At 38.9% G+C, this 17,693-nt stretch overlaps 1 protein-coding gene across 1 annotated transcript in view; it reads left to right on the forward strand.

Moving 5' to 3' along the window:
* LOC139178223 (zinc finger MYM-type protein 2-like) overlaps positions 1-17,693 on the forward strand; it is a 100,147-nt gene that overhangs the window by 5,565 nt on the left and 76,889 nt on the right. Inside the window, exon 2 of the mRNA XM_070775440.1 lies at positions 3,033-3,205. Coding sequence (XP_070631541.1) covers positions 3,033-3,205 — 173 coding nt within the window. The remainder of the gene's footprint in view (positions 1-3,032; positions 3,206-17,693) is intronic.

Consider the following 17,693-nt stretch of genomic DNA (forward strand, 5'->3'; position numbering starts at 1 on the left):
TTTTTTTTTCAAATATACTTTAACATCTTGGAGATCTTCTACTGAGCTGCTCATTGGATTCACCTAACAAAACTAGGTGTAGTTTTCCCCAGAGAAATGCAACTCATGGATTACTTAAAGCTTAGACACATCTTTTGTTTTTTGGCTCTCAAAATGGCAGTAACTTTGCTTTGCTCTCTGTTATTGTAATTTTAATAATGTTCTCTATTAATTTTGTGGTTTGTATGTGTTCTGCTTGCAGCAGTATCATTGCCCTCTCTTAGTAGCAATGATTGGGAATTTGGTGTTATGTCTAACTATAACATGTGAATAGATTGATGATTTGTAGAGATTGGGTCTCTGTTGGATGAGAGACAACAGAGAAACTAGTTTTAGTCTTATTTGTTTGGTTATTCATTTATTTGGGCTCAAAACAATTAAGAATATTGTATTTCACCAAGGAGAACAGCTCTTTGCTATCTGAGCCAGTAAATGTTTTGTACTTCTGAATTTACTCTTGACTCATGACTGGTATTAAACTCTGTGTTTGTGTGTCTGTAATTCAAAAAAGTCTTTACATTTCATTTTATGGATGTATAACGTTTTTTTCCAAATCCAGATGGTGTTATTAGTTGATAAAAATTTCCTAAGTTAAAGAAGTCCCGTTCTGATTGGCTTTTGAGATAAATAGGTGCCTGTTTAAATATAATATTCCTATAATTCTCAGAAAATAAGGAATGGGATTTCTGGGATTTAAAATGTGCTAGATTTTAAAAAGTAAAGGAATCAGCTCATTTTAAGAATTTAAGTTTGTATAATTTTGTTTGTATAAGTTTGTATAAGTTTGTATAATTTAGGTAAATCCTTGAAAACTATTTTAACGGTAAGATCCTCGAGGCAGTGTATTAGAATGGGCTTCAGAACATGAGTGAACAGACATTTCTTTAGTGGAAAGAAGGTCAGGCTCCTCTTCTGAGAGCAAAGGCAGAGGGAGCAAGGATGAGAGCAGATGCGGGTGAGCTTTCAGGGGTGTGTATGGAGTGGGAAGATACAGGGAGACTGCTTGATGGAATTCAAGTCTGAAGGACTCTCTATTTAAGTATGTAGGAGGTGAGGGAGCCTGCTGAGAATGAAGGGGTAGCTCTGGGCAGAAGGCCTGGGGAGGGTAGAAAAAACTTAGGAAGTATTTCACAAAGTGGAGGAGTTATCCTACTGATGTACATGAAAAGATTTTCCTGGGTACCTAGGCAGAGTTGTTTTTAAAATTTTAGTAGTTACAAGTTTATTTTAATGCAAAGGTTTTTAAAAATTTTAACAGTTTTGTTTTTAAATGTGCATTTGGAGAAAACAATTAGCACATCAAACCTAATATTTTATGCATATTACCTATAAAGCAAAAGTACTATTTAAAAATTAAGTTGCTTTGAAGAAAGGAATTAAGTTACTATTAGCTCTGGTGCTACTTTGATATGGCAAAAATCCCAAAGGTAGTGCTCAAAAAATTTGGGAAACAATTTGGCTTAAATAAAATATCCAACAGGGCATTTGGGCTGGAGAAGGCGATGGCACCCCACTCCAGTGTTCTTGCCTGGAGAATCCCAGGGACGGGGGAGCCTGATGGGCTACCATCTATGGGGTCGCACAGAGTCGGACATGACTGAAGCGACTCAGCAGCAGCAGCAGCAGGGCATTTGGGAAAAGAGGAGCACTGTGAGTGAAAAGATTGGTGAGTGATGGTGCGACTCAGCCACCTGAAATCACAGCTTTTAGCAGTGGCTCAGACCATAATTCTTCACTGAGAAGCTTTCATGCTTTCATGGGGATGTTACCAGTAACTGCTGAAAAATAGAATTTGCCAGAATCAAGATAAGCAACACAAACTAGCAAGTAAAACAGTCCTTTTCTTTTCTTTTTTTAAAAGAAACCAACATAAATTTATTATTTTACAATTCTTTAGATCAGACATCTGATATGGATCTCACTGAGCGAAAAATCTGTTGGCAAGACTGATTTCTTTTCTGGAAGTTCTAGGGAAGAATCTGTTTCTTCACCTTTTCAGCTTCTAGAGGCCCCCTGCGTTTTTGACCCGTGGCCCCATCCATCTTCAAAGCTGGCAATGCCATCTGAGTCACTGCCATCTCTCTGACTCTCTCCTCGTACCTTCTTTTCCGAGCCTATTTTTGAATTCAGCAACTCTTCCCCCTCTTGTTGGGCTTCATGCCTCTGGGAGAGGAGAGGACAGCATATATAATTATGATAACTAATAAGTTGTAAAAGTATGAGCTCTACTAAGGAAACAGGTGAGAGTTGCTAACCAGGAGAGAGAGAGAAGATAATTTTGAGGTGATATTCACCAGGTGGGCAGGGTTGATGAAAAACCGTAAAAGCTCAGAGGTATAGAAGGGCATGATGAGTAGAGGGTGTATGAGATGATCCAAAAGGCCTAACTCAGATGAACTCTTCCTGGTCTTGATGGCTGAATGTTCTTCTAGTCACTAGAGCAACGAATTTTTGCTCAAATTCTAAAACATCCCCTTTAAACAGTGATACCTTTCTAGAAGGGCTAAGGCAAGAAGCTGTTATCATTTCTTGGGTTTATTTTTAATTCAATCTTGATGACGAGTGTGGGTCCTGGGATAGAGAACAACATAAGAGCAGCCGAGTATCTGAAATCTGTGGTTGTCTGTGTGGAGTATTCAAGGGAATGTCCCAGAAAATCAGAGGCCACTGATGAATTAGGGAGGGAAAAGATCAGTTCCCCAAAGGGGCTCATTCAGTGAGGACCATTCATATATTCATTCATTAAATATCTAATGAATGATGTGTCTCACTAATGTAGGAAATTCATTTAGTGGTCCACCTAATCCTTTAGTTTCTAGGTCTGATAAATTTCAAGACTCATCAGTAGAAGATGATGATGGTGATGTTTTTTGAACCTGTATGGCCTCCCCAGCCTTCAGCACTAGTGATAACTGGTCAGAGAACCATAACATTCATATCATCAAAAAATTAGCAGCTACAATGAAATGATTCCGAAATTCTCCCATCCTCAGGAGCATTGGCTTCTCAGAAGGAAAGTGTGAGACAATTGTCATTGGTGATGAAGAAGACATGGAAACAAATCAAGGGCAAGAGAAAAATTGCTCCAGTTTTATTGAATGGAGACCTCCTGAGACTACAACTGGAACCTGTGCTGTGGATTTCTCCACTTGCAGCTTTACAGGAAGTAAGACCAAGACTGCAGTGTGTGTGTGCATGCTAAGTTGCTTCAGTTGTGTCCAACTCTTTGACCCTGTGGACTGTAGTCTGACAGGCTCCTGTTCCATGGGATTCTGCAGGCAAGGATACTGGAGTGGGTTGCCATGCCCTCTTCCAGGGGATCTTCCTGACCCAAGGATCAAACCCAAGTCTCTTACATCTCCTGCATTGGCAGGTGGGCTCTTTACCACTCTATCTACCTGGGAAGCCCAAAGGACTGGAGAGTGCCCACAGGTCTCAAATCACCCTTGAAAGGATAATTGAATCATGATGCAGTCGAAGGAACTGCTGAGCTATGAAGACCTTTTAATCCTGGTAGAATGAATACGGCAGGAGACTATTTAAGAATGAAGAGTCTGCAACTCATCATAATACTGATTTGGGGATCTCCCAGTCAGCATCATTTCCCTGTAATTAGAAACAGCCAGGGGTGGATTCTTTATCACCAGTGGTCTTGCTTACTTAACAGACTCTCCAGTCTTCTTCCAAATAGCAACCCACTAAACCAGTTAAGGGGAAGGCAATGGCACCCCACTCCAGTACTCTTGCCTGGAAAATCCCATGGACTCAGGAGCCTGGTAGACTGCAGTCCGTGGGGTTGCTAAGAGTCAGACATGGCTGAGCGACTTCACTTTCCCTTTTCACTTTCATGCACTGGAGAAGGAAATGGCAACCCACTCCAGTGTTCTTGCCTGGAGAATCCCAGGGACGGGGGAGCCTGGTGGGCTGCCATCTATGGGGTCACACAGAGTTGGACATGACTGAAGCAGCTTAGCAGGAGCGGCAGCAGCAAACTTTTGCCAGTTAAAGTCTCTTATGCTAACTGCAGAAAACCTTTTCAGAAGGGATGGATTATTTTAATAATTTGGTTTAATAAAACAGCTATATATTCTTTGATTTATCAGCATTATATATAATGCAATATACATTTATATTATATTTGGGTATGTTTTTTCTAAACTCACACAGGTTTACTGATCAAATAAGCTAGCATTACTTCCATTTAATGCTTGCTTATGATAAATATAAATTTGTATTTGACCAAATCAATCCTTATTCTGCTGCACTTTATTTAATTAGTGTAATAATTATGTTCTGTGGTATGTCAGCTTGAAGATAAGTTTCCAAGATCTTGGTAAGTTAAATCTTGGATTGACATTAGAACAAGTTAATTAATGGAAAGTCATTAAATACCTAGATCATTTGTAAATATGATGAAAAAATAAAGTATTAATTATTAAGCATATTTACATTTTTTATACTTTAGCTTATTTTAATATACTACAGAAAACCTATGTCATTGGTTCATGTTAGTGAACATCTTCGTTTCTACCATTTTGAGAAGTGGTATATGGAATATTAGTGACTGTAGAAAGTTATGTGAATCCATGAACTCTGCTAGTCTGATTAAAAGCTGGGGTGTGACAATTCACATTTTCCACGTGAAATGTTTTCTATGCAAAATAAAAGTTATTTTGGTTAAAAGTTAAAATGATTATAAATGGTTGAGACTGCTCTGAGAAGCAGTAGTTTCAGAGACTGTAACCGTGTGTGTGCACTTGTGTTTCTAGGAAAAGATGAATTTTGTCCTAAATCAAGTTTTTTGTAATATTATTCTGTTTTTCTTTTAATCTCTCTAGAGTCTGTAATGAGGTCTCCTCTTTTCTTCCATTTGTGTTTTCTCTCTTATTTTCTTGATTTGTCTGGCTAGACATTTATTGATTTTATTGTATTGTACCAAAAACTCCCACCAGTTGTGGTTTAAAATTTTTTTATCTGTTTCTTGTTCTATATGTTGTTAATTTCTCCTCTTTATTTCCCTCCTTCTATTTATTTAGCTTTAATTTACTCCTCTTTCTCTTGTTTCTTTAGAGGAAATTTGGATTATTAGTTTTAGACCTTTCTTCTTTTCTAATAGGAGCATTTAAACTTGCCTCTAGACAGTTTTACCTGCTGTAACTGTACCCTACACATTTTTTAAATTAAAAAACATTTATTTAAGTATAGTTGATTTACAATGTTGTGTTTCTGCTGTACAGCAAAATGACTGTTACACACATATATATTCTTTTTCATATTCTTTTCCATTATGGTTTATCACAGGATACTGAGTATAGTTTCTTGTGCTAAACAGTAGAGTCTTATGTTTATCTATCCTATATATACTAGTTTGCATCTGCTAATCCCAAACCCCCAATCCTTCCCTCCCCACCCAGCTACCTTTTGGCAACCATAAGTCTGTTCTCTGTGTCTGTGAGTTTCTTTATGTTTCATTGTTGTTGTTCAGTCGCCAAGTCATGTCCAACTCTGAGACCCCATGGGCTCAACACACCAGGCCTCCCTGCCACTCACCATCTCCTGGAGTTTGCCCAAGTTCATGTCCATTGAATAGGTGAAGCCATCCAACTATCTAATCCTCTGTTGCCCTCTTTTCCTCCTGCCCTCCCCCTTTCCCAGCATCAGGGCCTTTTCTAGTGAGTCAGCTGTTTGAATCAGGTGGCCAAAGTATTGGACCTTCAGCTTCAGCATCAGTCCTTCCAATGAGTATTCAGGGTTGATATCCTTTAGGATTAACTGGTTAGATCTCCTTACTCTCCAAGGGATTCTCAAGAGTCTTCTCCAGCACCACAATTTGAAAGCATCAATTCTTTGGCCCTCAGCCTTCTTTATGGTCCAACTCTCACATCCATACATGACCAATGGAAAGACCATAGCCTTGACTACATGGACCTTTGTTTGCAAAGTGATGCTTTTGCTTTTTAATATACTGTCTAATTTTGTCACAGCTTTCCTTCCAAAAAGCAATCATCTTCTAATTTCATGACTGCAGTCACCATCTGCAGTGATTTTAGAGCCCAAGAAGAGGAAATCTGTTACTGCTTCCACCTTTTCCCCTTCGATTTTCCATGAAGTTATGGGACTGGATGCCATGATCTTAGTTTTTTTGATATCGAGTTTTAAGTTGGCTTTTTCACTCTTCTCTTTCACCCTCATCAAGAGGTTTTTTAGTTCCTCTTTGCTTTCTGCCATTAAAGTGCTATCAACTGCATATCTGAGGTTGTTGATATTTTTCCCAGCAATCTTGATGCCAGCCTAAAACTTATCCAGCTGGGCATTTCACATGATGTGCTCTGCATGTAAGTTAAATAAACAAGTTTCATAGGTATGTTGATTTGTGTTGTATTTTAGATTCCACATGTCAGTGATATCACATGGTATTTGTCTTTCTCTTTCTGACTTACTTCACTTAGTCTGATAATCTCTAGGTCCATCCATGTTGCTGCAAATGGCATTGCTTCATCCTTTTTCATAAGTGAGTAATATTCCAATGTATATATACACTAGCTGCTCTGTATCCATTCATCCATCAATATAAATTTAGGTTGTTTCCATGTCTTGGCTATTGTAAATACTTTTGCTGTGAACATAGGGGTGTATTTATCTTTTCAAATTATAGTTTTTCTGGGTAAATTCCCAGGGGTGGAATTTTTAAAAAACTATTTATTTACTTGGCTGTGCTGGGTATTAGTTGTGTCATGCGGGATCTTTGATGTGCATTGCAGCATGTAGGATCTTCTAGTTGTGGCATGTGAACTCTTAGTTACAGCACGTGGGATCTAGTTTCCTGACCAGGGATTGAACCCAGGCCCCCTGCATTGGGAGCACCAAGTCTTAGCCGCTGAAAGTTCCCCAGGAGTGGGCCTGCTAGATCAGGGACTTCCCTGGTGGCTCAGATGGTAAAGAATCTGCATGCAATGCAGGAGACCTGGGTTTGATTCCTGAGTCAGGAAGATCCCCTGAGAAGGAGTTGGCTACCCACTCCAGTATTTTTGCCTGGAGAATTCCATGGAAAGAGGAGCCTGGTGGGTTGCAGTCCATAGACTGTAGCACAAAGAGTTGGGACACAACTGAGCAGCTAACACTTTTTTTCTTTTTTCATGGCAACTCTATTTTTAGTTTTCTGAGGAACCTCCATACTGTTTTCTATAATGCACCAATTTGCAATTCCACCAATAATGTAAAAGGGTTCTGTTTGCTCCACAATCCCTCCACAATTTATTTTTTGTAGACTTTTTAGTAATTACCATTCCGATTGGTGTGAGGTGATACCTCATTGTAGTTTTGATTTGCATTTTTCTAATAATTAACGATAATGAGTATCTTTTCATGTGTCTCTTGGCCATCTGTATGTCTTCTTTGGAGAAGTATCTGTTTAGGTCTTCTGCCCATTTTTTGATTGGGTTGTTTTTTGATGTTGTTGTTATTGAGTTGTATGAGCTGTTGTATATTTTTGAAATTAAGCCCTGTCAGTTGCATCATTTGCAAATATTTTCTTCCATTCTGTAGGTTGTCTTTTTATTTTGTTTATGATTTCCTTTGCTGTGCAAAAGTGTTTAAGTTTGATTAGGTCCTATTTGTTTGTTTTTGCTTTTTAATAATTTTATTATTTTTTTATAACACCAAAAACATTTTGTACTGGGGAATAGTCAATTAACAATGTTGTGATAGTTTAAGGTGAGCAGTGAAGGGACTCATCCATACATATACATGTATCCATTCTCCACCAAACCCCATTCCCATCCAGGCTGGCACATAACATTGAGCAGAGTTCCATGTGCTATATAATAGGTTTCTGTTGGTTATCCATTTTAAATATAGATTGTGTGCTTGACCTTCCCAAAGCCCTTAACTATCTCTTTCCCCTGGCAACCTTGAGTTTGTTTTTCTAAGTCTGTGAGCCTTTTTCTATTTTGTAAGTAAGTTTATTTGTATCACTTCTTTTTAGATTCCACATATAAGGGATGTCATATAATATTTCTCCTCTGTCCGACTTACTTCACTCAGTATGACACTCTCTAGATCCATCCATGTTTCTGCAGATGGCCTTATTTCATTCTTTTTAATGGCTGAGTTGTATATATATATGGGCTTCCCTGGTGGCTCAGATGGTAAAGAATCTGTCTGCAATGTGGGAGACCTGGGTTCAATTCCCGAGTTAGGAAGATCCCCTGGAGAAGGGAATGGCTCCAGTAGAATTGCCTGGAGAATTCCATAGACATAGGAGCCTAGCAGGCTACAGTCCTTTTACCACATCTTTATCCATTCCAAGGAAAGTTATGACCAACCTAGATAGCATATTCAAAAGCAGAGACATTACTTTGCCAACAAAGGTTTGTCTAGTCAAGGCTATGGTTTTTCCTGTGGTCACGTGTGGATGTGAGAGTTGGACTGTGAAGAAAGCTGAGCGCCGAAGAATTGATGCTTTTGAACTGTGGTGTTGGAGAAGACTCTTGAGAGTCCCTTGGACTGCAAGGAGATCCAACCAGTCCATTCTGAAGGAGATCAGCCCTGGGATTTCTTTGGAAGGAATGATGCTAAAGCTGAAACTCCAGTACTTTGGCCACCTCATGCGAAGAGTTGACTCATTGGAAAAGACTCTGATGCTGGGAGGGATTGTGGGCAGGAGGAAAAGGGGACGACAGAGGATGAGATGGCTGGATGGCATCACTGACTCGATGGACGTGAGTCTGGGTGAACTCCGGGAGTTGGTGATGGACAGGCAAGCCTGGCGTGCTGTGATTCATGGGGTCCCAAAGAGTCAGACACGACTGAGCGACTGAACTGAACTGACTGACTGTTGATATACATTTAGTTTGCTTCCATGTCTTGACTATTGTAAACAGTGCTGCAGTGAACACTGGAGTGCGTGTATCTTTTCTGGCCATGTTTTTTTGCTGGATATATGGCCAGGAGTGGGATTGCAGAGTCATATGGTAGCTCTATTTTTAGTTTTTTAAGAAACCTCCATACTGTTCTCCGTAGTGGTGTACCAATTTACATTCCCACTAACAGTGCAGGAGGATTTCCTTCTCTCCACACTCTCTTCGGCATTTGTTGTTTGTGGGTTTTTGGATGATAACCATTCTCACATAATATCTCATTGTGGTTTTGATTTGCATTTATCTAATTACTAATGATTTTGAACATATTTTCATGTGCCTATTGACCATCTGTATGTTCTTTAGAGGAATGTCTGTTCAGGTCTTCTGCCCATTTTTTGAGTGAGTTGTTTTATTTTTGCTTTTATTTCTTTTGCTTTGTGAGACTGACCTGAGAAAATATTGCTGTGACTTATGTCAGATAATATTTTGCTTATGTTTTATTCTAGGAGCTTCATGGTATCATGTATTATATATAAGTCTTAAAGTCATTTTGAGTTCTTTTTTTGTATGATATGAGAGAATTATCTAAAAAGATCAAAGAGTCCAACACGACTGAGCAACTGAACTGAACTGAACTGAGAGAATGATCTAACTTTATTGATTAGCATGTGACTGTCCAACTTTTCCAACATCACTGGCTGAAGAGACTGTCTTTTCCCCCTTGTATATTCTTGCCTGTTTTGTTGTAGGTTAATTGCCCATAGATGTGTGGGTTTATTTCTGGGCTCTTTTGATTCTCTATTGATCTATAGGTCTGTTTTTGTGCCAGTTCCATGCTGTTTTGATTATTGTAGCTTTTTCATACCCTCTTAAGTCTAGGAGGTTATGTCTCCTGATTTGTTCTTTTGCCTCAGGATTGCTTCAGCAACTCTGAGTCTTCAAAATAAATTTTAGGATTATTTGTTCTAGTTCTGTGAAAAATACCGTGTGTAATTTGATAGGAATTATATTAAATCTGTAGATTGCTTTGGGTAGTATGGTCATTTTAACAATATTAATTCTTCCAATCCAAGACTATGTTTACCACACATATTTTAATGTGCTGTGTTTGTATTTTCATTTAGTTCAAAATGTTTACTATTTACCTTTTTTTCTTTGCTACATTAATCATTTAGATGTTTACTTTTAGTTTCCAAATATTTGGGGGATTTTCTAGATACCTTCGTGTTATTTTTTTAATTTAAAATTTAAGTTTTAAATATTGAAATCATGTGATTTCAATATTTTAAATTTATTGAGACTTGTTCTACAGCCCAGGATATGGTATGCCTCATGATTGTTCTGTGTGGCCAGAAAAAGACTGTGTGGTTGTTGCCTGGAATGTTCTATAAATGTTAATAGGTCAAGTTAGTTGATAATGTTGTTCAAACCAATTGTATATTCTTATTGATTTTGTGTACTTTTGCCATCAATTATTGAGTGATGGCTAGTGAAATCTCTAGCTATAATTATGGAGTTTTCTATTTGGTCTTTCAGTTTCAACTTTCTGCTTCATACATTTTGAAGCAAATAATGTTTAGCTATATATGCATTTAGGATTGCTATGTCTTGAGGAATTGATTCTGTTATCATTATAAAATATTCCTGAACTAGAACATCTACTAAAATTAATCTTATGGATTTTTTGATGGTTTATAAAAACATTTAAAATGGAAACACAACTTGTATTTTGTGAAAGCCACATCCCCTTTATCCTGCTTCAGTTTTTTTCCATGGCAACTGTTGCCCATCACACAGTTTATTTGTTTTCTCTCTTCTTCTGCTAGAATAAAACTTACAAAGAGTAGGACTTCATTTGTTTTGTACACTGCTGTATCCCAACTACCTGTCACAAAGTCTGACCTCAGTAAATAACTTTCTGAATGAATTAATGCTAAAAACGCTGAAGCAGCTGTAAGAAGATAATATTTCCATGGCTCTATCCCATTTACTCCATGATAAGATGGCCTCTGCTCACACAGGGGCTGTTTCAGAAATAATTTCTATGCTTATGTGCACTCATGCTACCCCTTAGCACAGTTAGGGCCACAAAACTGTTGCTTTGGGTTCTCAGGGTCTCAGGGAGATGTTAGTGATATGTTCTTTGTTTTATTTGTTCTTTGTAGCTCAGCTGCCTCTACTGTAGTTAAGATTTAGTCCTTAATCATTCCAGAATGGTGAGAATCCCTGGATTGTGGGGTGAGGAGGAGTTTGATTGTTATACCAAGACCCCAGCTGTATAAAGCATTTATATTTCACGTCTCCTTGGCCACACTGTGGTTTTACTTTCCCCGCTAACTCTATTCCTTCTTGCAGGTGAAAGATTTTGTTTTCCCAGGAAATTTAGGCTTCAAGTTCACCAGAAAAACTGAGCCTGGCATCACTGAAATATTTGATGATGTAAACTGCAGATAAAACACTTACCAATCAAATGTTCCTTTCAGATTTACTTTTTAAAAATATTAATTACATAATTAAAAAAATATTTATTTATTTAGCTGTATCAAGTCTTAGTTGCGACATGTTAATCTTTAGTTGTGGCATGTGGGATCTAGTTCCGCCACGAGGGATGGAACCTAGGCCCCCTGCATTGGGAGCACGGAATCTTAGCCACTGGACCACCGGAGAAGTCCCTTAGATTTACATCTGAAAAGAAAAGAAACTCTTTTAAATTAATAATGTGCTTCATGTATCATGAAAAGATTCCTGAGCCTGATGGTCAGGGTTCAAATCCCAGCTCCATTCCTAAGACATAACCCTTCCTGTGAAAGGGGAAAATAATAATATCTGCTCTGCTTCCCTCTGAGGAAGACTCTGTGAGAAATGCACGGGAAAGGGCCCTGTGTATTGCAAAGCTTTGCAGGTGTGTAAATTGCTGTTGTTACCCAGAGAAGCTTTCAGCTTTAAGGTTTGCAGTGATTGAATATTTTTGCTCATTAATTCCAGAAGAGCACTTGGGTATTTGGATCCGAGGCTTTCACTACATCCTGAACAGCACCTGCCTGCAACTCTTAAACTGGGAGGAATAGGACCTAGTATCCTGTGGCTGTTACCTTGGAAACTAGGACCATTTAAAAAACACTGGAAAGGAAATAATATAACTGGGAGGAATAGTACACTTGGGGCGAATCACCTTTTTTCTTCCAGAGCTTAAAATATTAGACACCTGTTTAAACATTTCCTAATCGTTTGGTTTTTTTTAAACCCAAAAGTTATTGTTACATACTTGATGAAAATGAGAGACATTAGATCTTTTCTTACTTTGGACAAGTTAATACTTAAAAACTTTACTACTTGATCTACTTTGTACCTAATGTTAGCCTATTGGTTTTTCTTATTGTCCAGGATGCTATCAGTAGGTTCAAGCTATATTCTTGGTCGGTCACAGGAGTCCCGTTTTCTAGGACTTCAGAGGAAAAAAAAACCCAAGTACCCAGTCGAACTTTGTCCACATACTCCCTCATCCTAGTGATAATGTATAATTCTGTCCTGCTAAGCTTACATACTCCTTTCTTTGTGTATCCTTCACTGGCTACTCTTTGTCTGTGACACATAACTGTTGAGACCCCACCTCTCCACCCTAAGTGTTAGTGCTTGGATCCCGCTCTCCTCTTCAGTAACTTTGGGTAAGCTCAGCCAGTTGGAGTTTCGGCTACAGAGTGCACACATCCATCTCTGGTGGGGGTCACTCCAGTGCACTTAGTACCTCCCTCCTCTAAACTGACTTAATCCAGATTCCTAGGATAGTGGTTCAGTGGGTCGAAAGTGAAGGTCATTCAGTCAGGTCTGACTCTTTGTGACCCCATGGACTATCAGTTCAGTTCAGTTCAGTCGCTCAGTCGTGTCCAACTCTTTGCGACCCCATGAATCGCAGCACACCAGGCCTCCCTGTCCATCACCAACTCCCGGAGTTCACTCAAACTCACGTCCATCTAGTCAGTGATGCCATCCAGCCATCTCATCCTCTGTCGTCCCCTTTTCCTCCTGCCCCCAATCCCTCCCAGCATCAGAGTCTTTTCCAATGAGTTAACTCTTCACATGAGGTGGCCAAAGTACTGGAGTTTCAGCTTTAGCATCATTCCTTCCAAGGAACACCCAGGACTGATCTCCTTCAGGACGGACTGGTTGGATCTCCTTGCAGTCCAAGGGACTCTCAAGAGTCTTCTCCAACACCGCAGTTCAAAAGCATCAATTCTTTGGCGCTCAGCTTTCTTCACAGTCAGTCCAACTCTCACATCCAATACATGACCACTGGAAAAACCATAGCCTTGACTAGACGGACCTTTGTTGGCAAAGTAATGTCTCTGCTTTTCAATATGCTATCTAGGTTGGTCATAACTTTCCTTCCAAGGAGTAAGTGTCTTTTAAATTCATGGCTGCAATCACCACCTGCAGTGATTTTGGAGCCCCCAAAAATAAAGTCTGACACTGTTTCCACTGTTTCCCCATCTATTTGCCATGAAGTGATGGGACCAGATGCCATGATCTTCGTTTTCTGAATGTTGAGCTTTAAGCCAACTTTTTCACTCTTCCTCTTTCACTTTCATCAAGAGGCTTTTGAGTTCCTCTGCACTTTCTGCCATAAGGGTGGTGTTATCTGCATATCTGAGGTTATTGATATTTCTCCCGGCAATCTTGATTCCAGCTTGTGCCTCTTCCAGAGTCTCTTCCAGAGTCCATGAAATTCTCCAGGCCAGAACACCGGAGTGGGTAGCCTTTCCCTTCTCTAGGGGATTTTCCTGACCCAGGAATTGAACCCAGGTCTCCTGCATCTCAGGCGGATTCTTTACCAACTGAGCTATCAGGGAACCCAGTGAGTCTGGAGAGGAGCCCTGAAAGTTGCATTTTAACAGGCACGGGGGTGGGATGTGGGGGTGCTGGGGGTGAGTGGGTGGGGGGATTCTGATGCAGGGCTCTAAGGGCTACTGTTTGAGAATCACCATCACCGTATGCACATGCTGGCCTGATTTTTATCCTTGATCTTTAATCTTAAATTTAAGGAGTCTGAAATTCACCTCCATGAATAGAAAGAGGTTTCTCTTTACTGTCATCATGCCTGGACCAGTTTTGTAAATGTAATCAATGTAGTCTTTGTTCTTCCATCTTCCCATCTCTCCTGCTGCTGCTAAGTCGCTTCAGTCATGTCCGACTCTGTGCGACCCCATAGACAGCAGCCCACCAGGTTCCCGTCCCTGGGATTCTCCAGGCAAGAACATTGGAGTGGGTTGCCATTTCCTTCTTCAATGCATGAAAGTGAAAAGTGAAAGTGAAGTCGCTCAGTCGTGTCCGACCCTCAGCGACCCCATGGACTGTAGATTACTAGGCTCCTCCTCCACAGAATTTCCCAGGCAAGAGCACTGGAGTGGGGTGCCATTGCCTTCTCCGCCCTTCTTTCCTACTCCCTCCTTTTTTTTTTCCTGTTTTCTCTCTCTCCCAGTTATTCCCAGTCTGGGTTGGCTCCTCTTCCCCAATCTTCATTCATAGTACATCTCATTTTTACGACTGCTCCTCTAAATCCCCTCCCTCATCAACTCACTCAAGGACCATCCAGGTTTTCTAGCCTCTCTCTTTCTGCTCTAATCCTTCTTTGATATTTTCACCATGTTATTCGCCTATTCAAGAATACATAGTATTCTCTGTTTCCCATGTCAGAACTGAACTTCTCGCCCTAGCATTTTATGTTTTCCTCATTACTACTAAATTATATATTTTTAATATATATTTATTATATATTTTTTATGAACTAGTACCTCAGTCCATTATTTGGGCACAATTTCTTTATTCTTGCCTTTGAGTATAGAGTCTCAAAATACATTCATTGCAAACTTCTATGGACATACATTTTATTTGTTAGAGAGGAATTTTGTCATACTGACTGCATTATTATAAATTTCTTCTTATAGGTGAGGGCTAGAGAGGAAACCAAGTGGACTGGTGGAATGGATTAAATGAGAATGTTACATTCTTCTATTTTATTGCAGAGTTTAATTTCATTTTGGTGGTTTCTTAGATTAAATGAATTTCTCTTGTGCGGTGAACTTTGAACTTTTAGAGGGAGTAGATTGCCTTTTAATAGGCTATTAGTAAAATTTTCCTAAAGCTGTTTGGCCAAGATTTTAGGTCAATATATTTGAACACTTTAAAAACTATTTTCTGTCTTGAGCACTTGTATATTTAATTAAAATGAATCTATAAGACAAAGCTCTGACATGTTTTGAAAATTATAAACAAGTGCTCAGAAAATCAGGAGAGATAGCTGGTCACTATCAGAACAGATTTTTGTTTGTTTGTTCTTCTTATTCCAGTCCTTTGATGTCTCTGGTAGCCATGGAGAAGCTCATGTTGGAAATGGTTTAAGTACTTGATAAATCCAAAAATGTTTCTTTTCAGGGTGCTTCTCATCAAGATTGACCACTGTCTACCATCTTGAGAAAAAAAGACTAAACAGTTTTCAACCTCTTTTTCCCACAGTATAACATCCTTGAGGGATGCCTCTCTGACAGTAACAGAGTGTACTACGTTAGTTTTCAGGGGATCTCTCCTTTCCTTCTCTCTGGGTAATGTACTATTTGAAAAAGTTCCTCAAATGGTTTTGAAACCTCCACCCATTCTCCATTGGGAGTCACAGCTTTCAGATCTCCTAATTGCTATTTCTTTAATATAACTAAAATTTATTGGCTTGATTTATCTGTTACTGAAACATTTGTGGTGAAATTTGCCTCTGAATTTACAGTCCTGAAAAAATTTCATTGTAATTCTATCACTTTTGCTTTATATAATGAGGTGTTTACAAGTTCAAGATCGTTTCATCTTCTTAGGGTATTTTTTTGGTGAAATGAAGTGAAGTTGCTCAGTTGTGTCCGACTGTTTGCGATTCCATGGACTGTAGCCCACCAGGCTCCTCTGTCCACTGCCGATGCACTACCTTTTATGCTGTCTGATATTAATACTGCTATGTATTTTTCCTTCTGCTTAATATTTGCTTGACATATCTTTATGCATTTCCTTGTTTTTAAACGTTTGGTGAAATTCTAAAAAATTATGTTTTCTGGTAAATAGCATCATTTGAATCTTTAAAAACTGACTTGTTCTCATCTCATTTTTTAATAAGTGGGTTTAATCTAGAGGTCAGCACTCTTTGCCTATAGAGGACTGGATAGTACATATTTCCTGGCTCTGTGGTACATATAGTCTCTGCTGTAGCTACTCAGAAATAGCCACTGACAATAAATAAATTGACTGACGTAAATCCAGGGGCCCTAGCTTCCAGGATGTAATGCATGGTGATCTGAGGTGGAGCTGATGTAATAAGAATAAAGTGCACAATAGATGTCATGCACTTGAATCATCCTGAACCTCCCTGCCCTGGTCTGTGGAAAAATTATCTTCCATGAAGTCAGTCTCTGGTGCCAGAAAGGTTGGGGACCACTGCATAAATCAACATACAGGTCTAGATTTGGCCTGCCAGGTATAGTTTGCCAACCCTTGAACTTAAGTTAATCCATTTACATTTTTGTGATTGATAATATACCTACATTATTTTTTGCATTTTCTGTTTACCATCTGTATTACTTAGGGTAGTGCTAGCTGAGGTTAACAGATGAACCTGGAAACCTCAGTAGCTTAACCTAATAGAGGTCTATATTTTGTTATGTAAAATCCAGTCAGTGGCATGGAGGGTATGGTCTGCCCCACACAGTCATTTAGAAACCCAGGTTGCTTCAATCTTGTGGCTCTGCCACTCCTAACATGTAAGTTCCAAGATCACCATGGAAAGGGAAAGACAGGGTGGACAAGGCATGCCTGCTTCTTAACCACATCAGCCTAAAAGTTATTTACATCACTACAGCTCACTCGATGAGAACTAGTCAGATGGTCGTACCTAGAAGCAAGAGGGACCTGGGAAATGTAGTTCTCAGCCTGCAGCCACTTCCTAGCATCAGTTCCTCACTGGGGGAGAGAATCACAGATCTTTGGCAGACATCTGGGTGCTTCTGCTGCAGCCACCCTTATCCTTTGCTGCTTTTTTTTTTTTTCTTTTCTGCTTTATGTGCAATTGATTTTTAAAAAAAATTTCCTTTCTTCCCTTTGTTGTTTGTAATATATATGGTGCATTATTCGTGTTTTAATGGTTTTCCTTACAGTTTTAACATATACACTTGATTTTTAAAATTTTTATAAAGTCTGTGTTTATTCAGTATATCTCTTCTCTTTTGGATAAGAAAATAATTTCTTTGTTCCTTTCTTCCTGCTATACAGACTTTGCACATAGCTTTCTTCATATTGCTATCTAGGGTTTTATTTAAACTTAAAAAACCACACAAAAAATAGTTATTATTTTTATGGTTAAGGATTCAATATAGTATTATTATATATTTTTTTATCAGTTTCTATATGAATTCTTCAGTCTTTTATTTTTCAGTGAGTCTCTGGGTAGTAAGCTCCCCTAGTCTATGATAACTAAATAGCCCAGTACAGAAAGGTAAATAATTATATTCTCTCAGTGAGTGGAAGATATTACTCCCTTTTCTTTTGGCATTGATTGTTGCTGATGATACACTTATTTTCAGTCCAACTGTCATTCCTTCATAGGAATTTGTCTTTTTTTCTCTAGTAACTTTTACGATGTTCTGTAGTTTGATTACACAATATAGTTGTGAATTTATTTTCATCACCTTGCCTCTTGGAGTAAGTTTTCAAACTGTGGATTCATATTTCTTCGATTCTTGAAATTAACCCTTTGAATATTGCTTC

This window comes from Bos indicus, chromosome 21 (genome assembly GCF_029378745.1).
Source record: "Bos indicus isolate NIAB-ARS_2022 breed Sahiwal x Tharparkar chromosome 21, NIAB-ARS_B.indTharparkar_mat_pri_1.0, whole genome shotgun sequence".
Classification (NCBI taxonomy): domain Eukaryota; kingdom Metazoa; phylum Chordata; class Mammalia; order Artiodactyla; family Bovidae; genus Bos; species Bos indicus.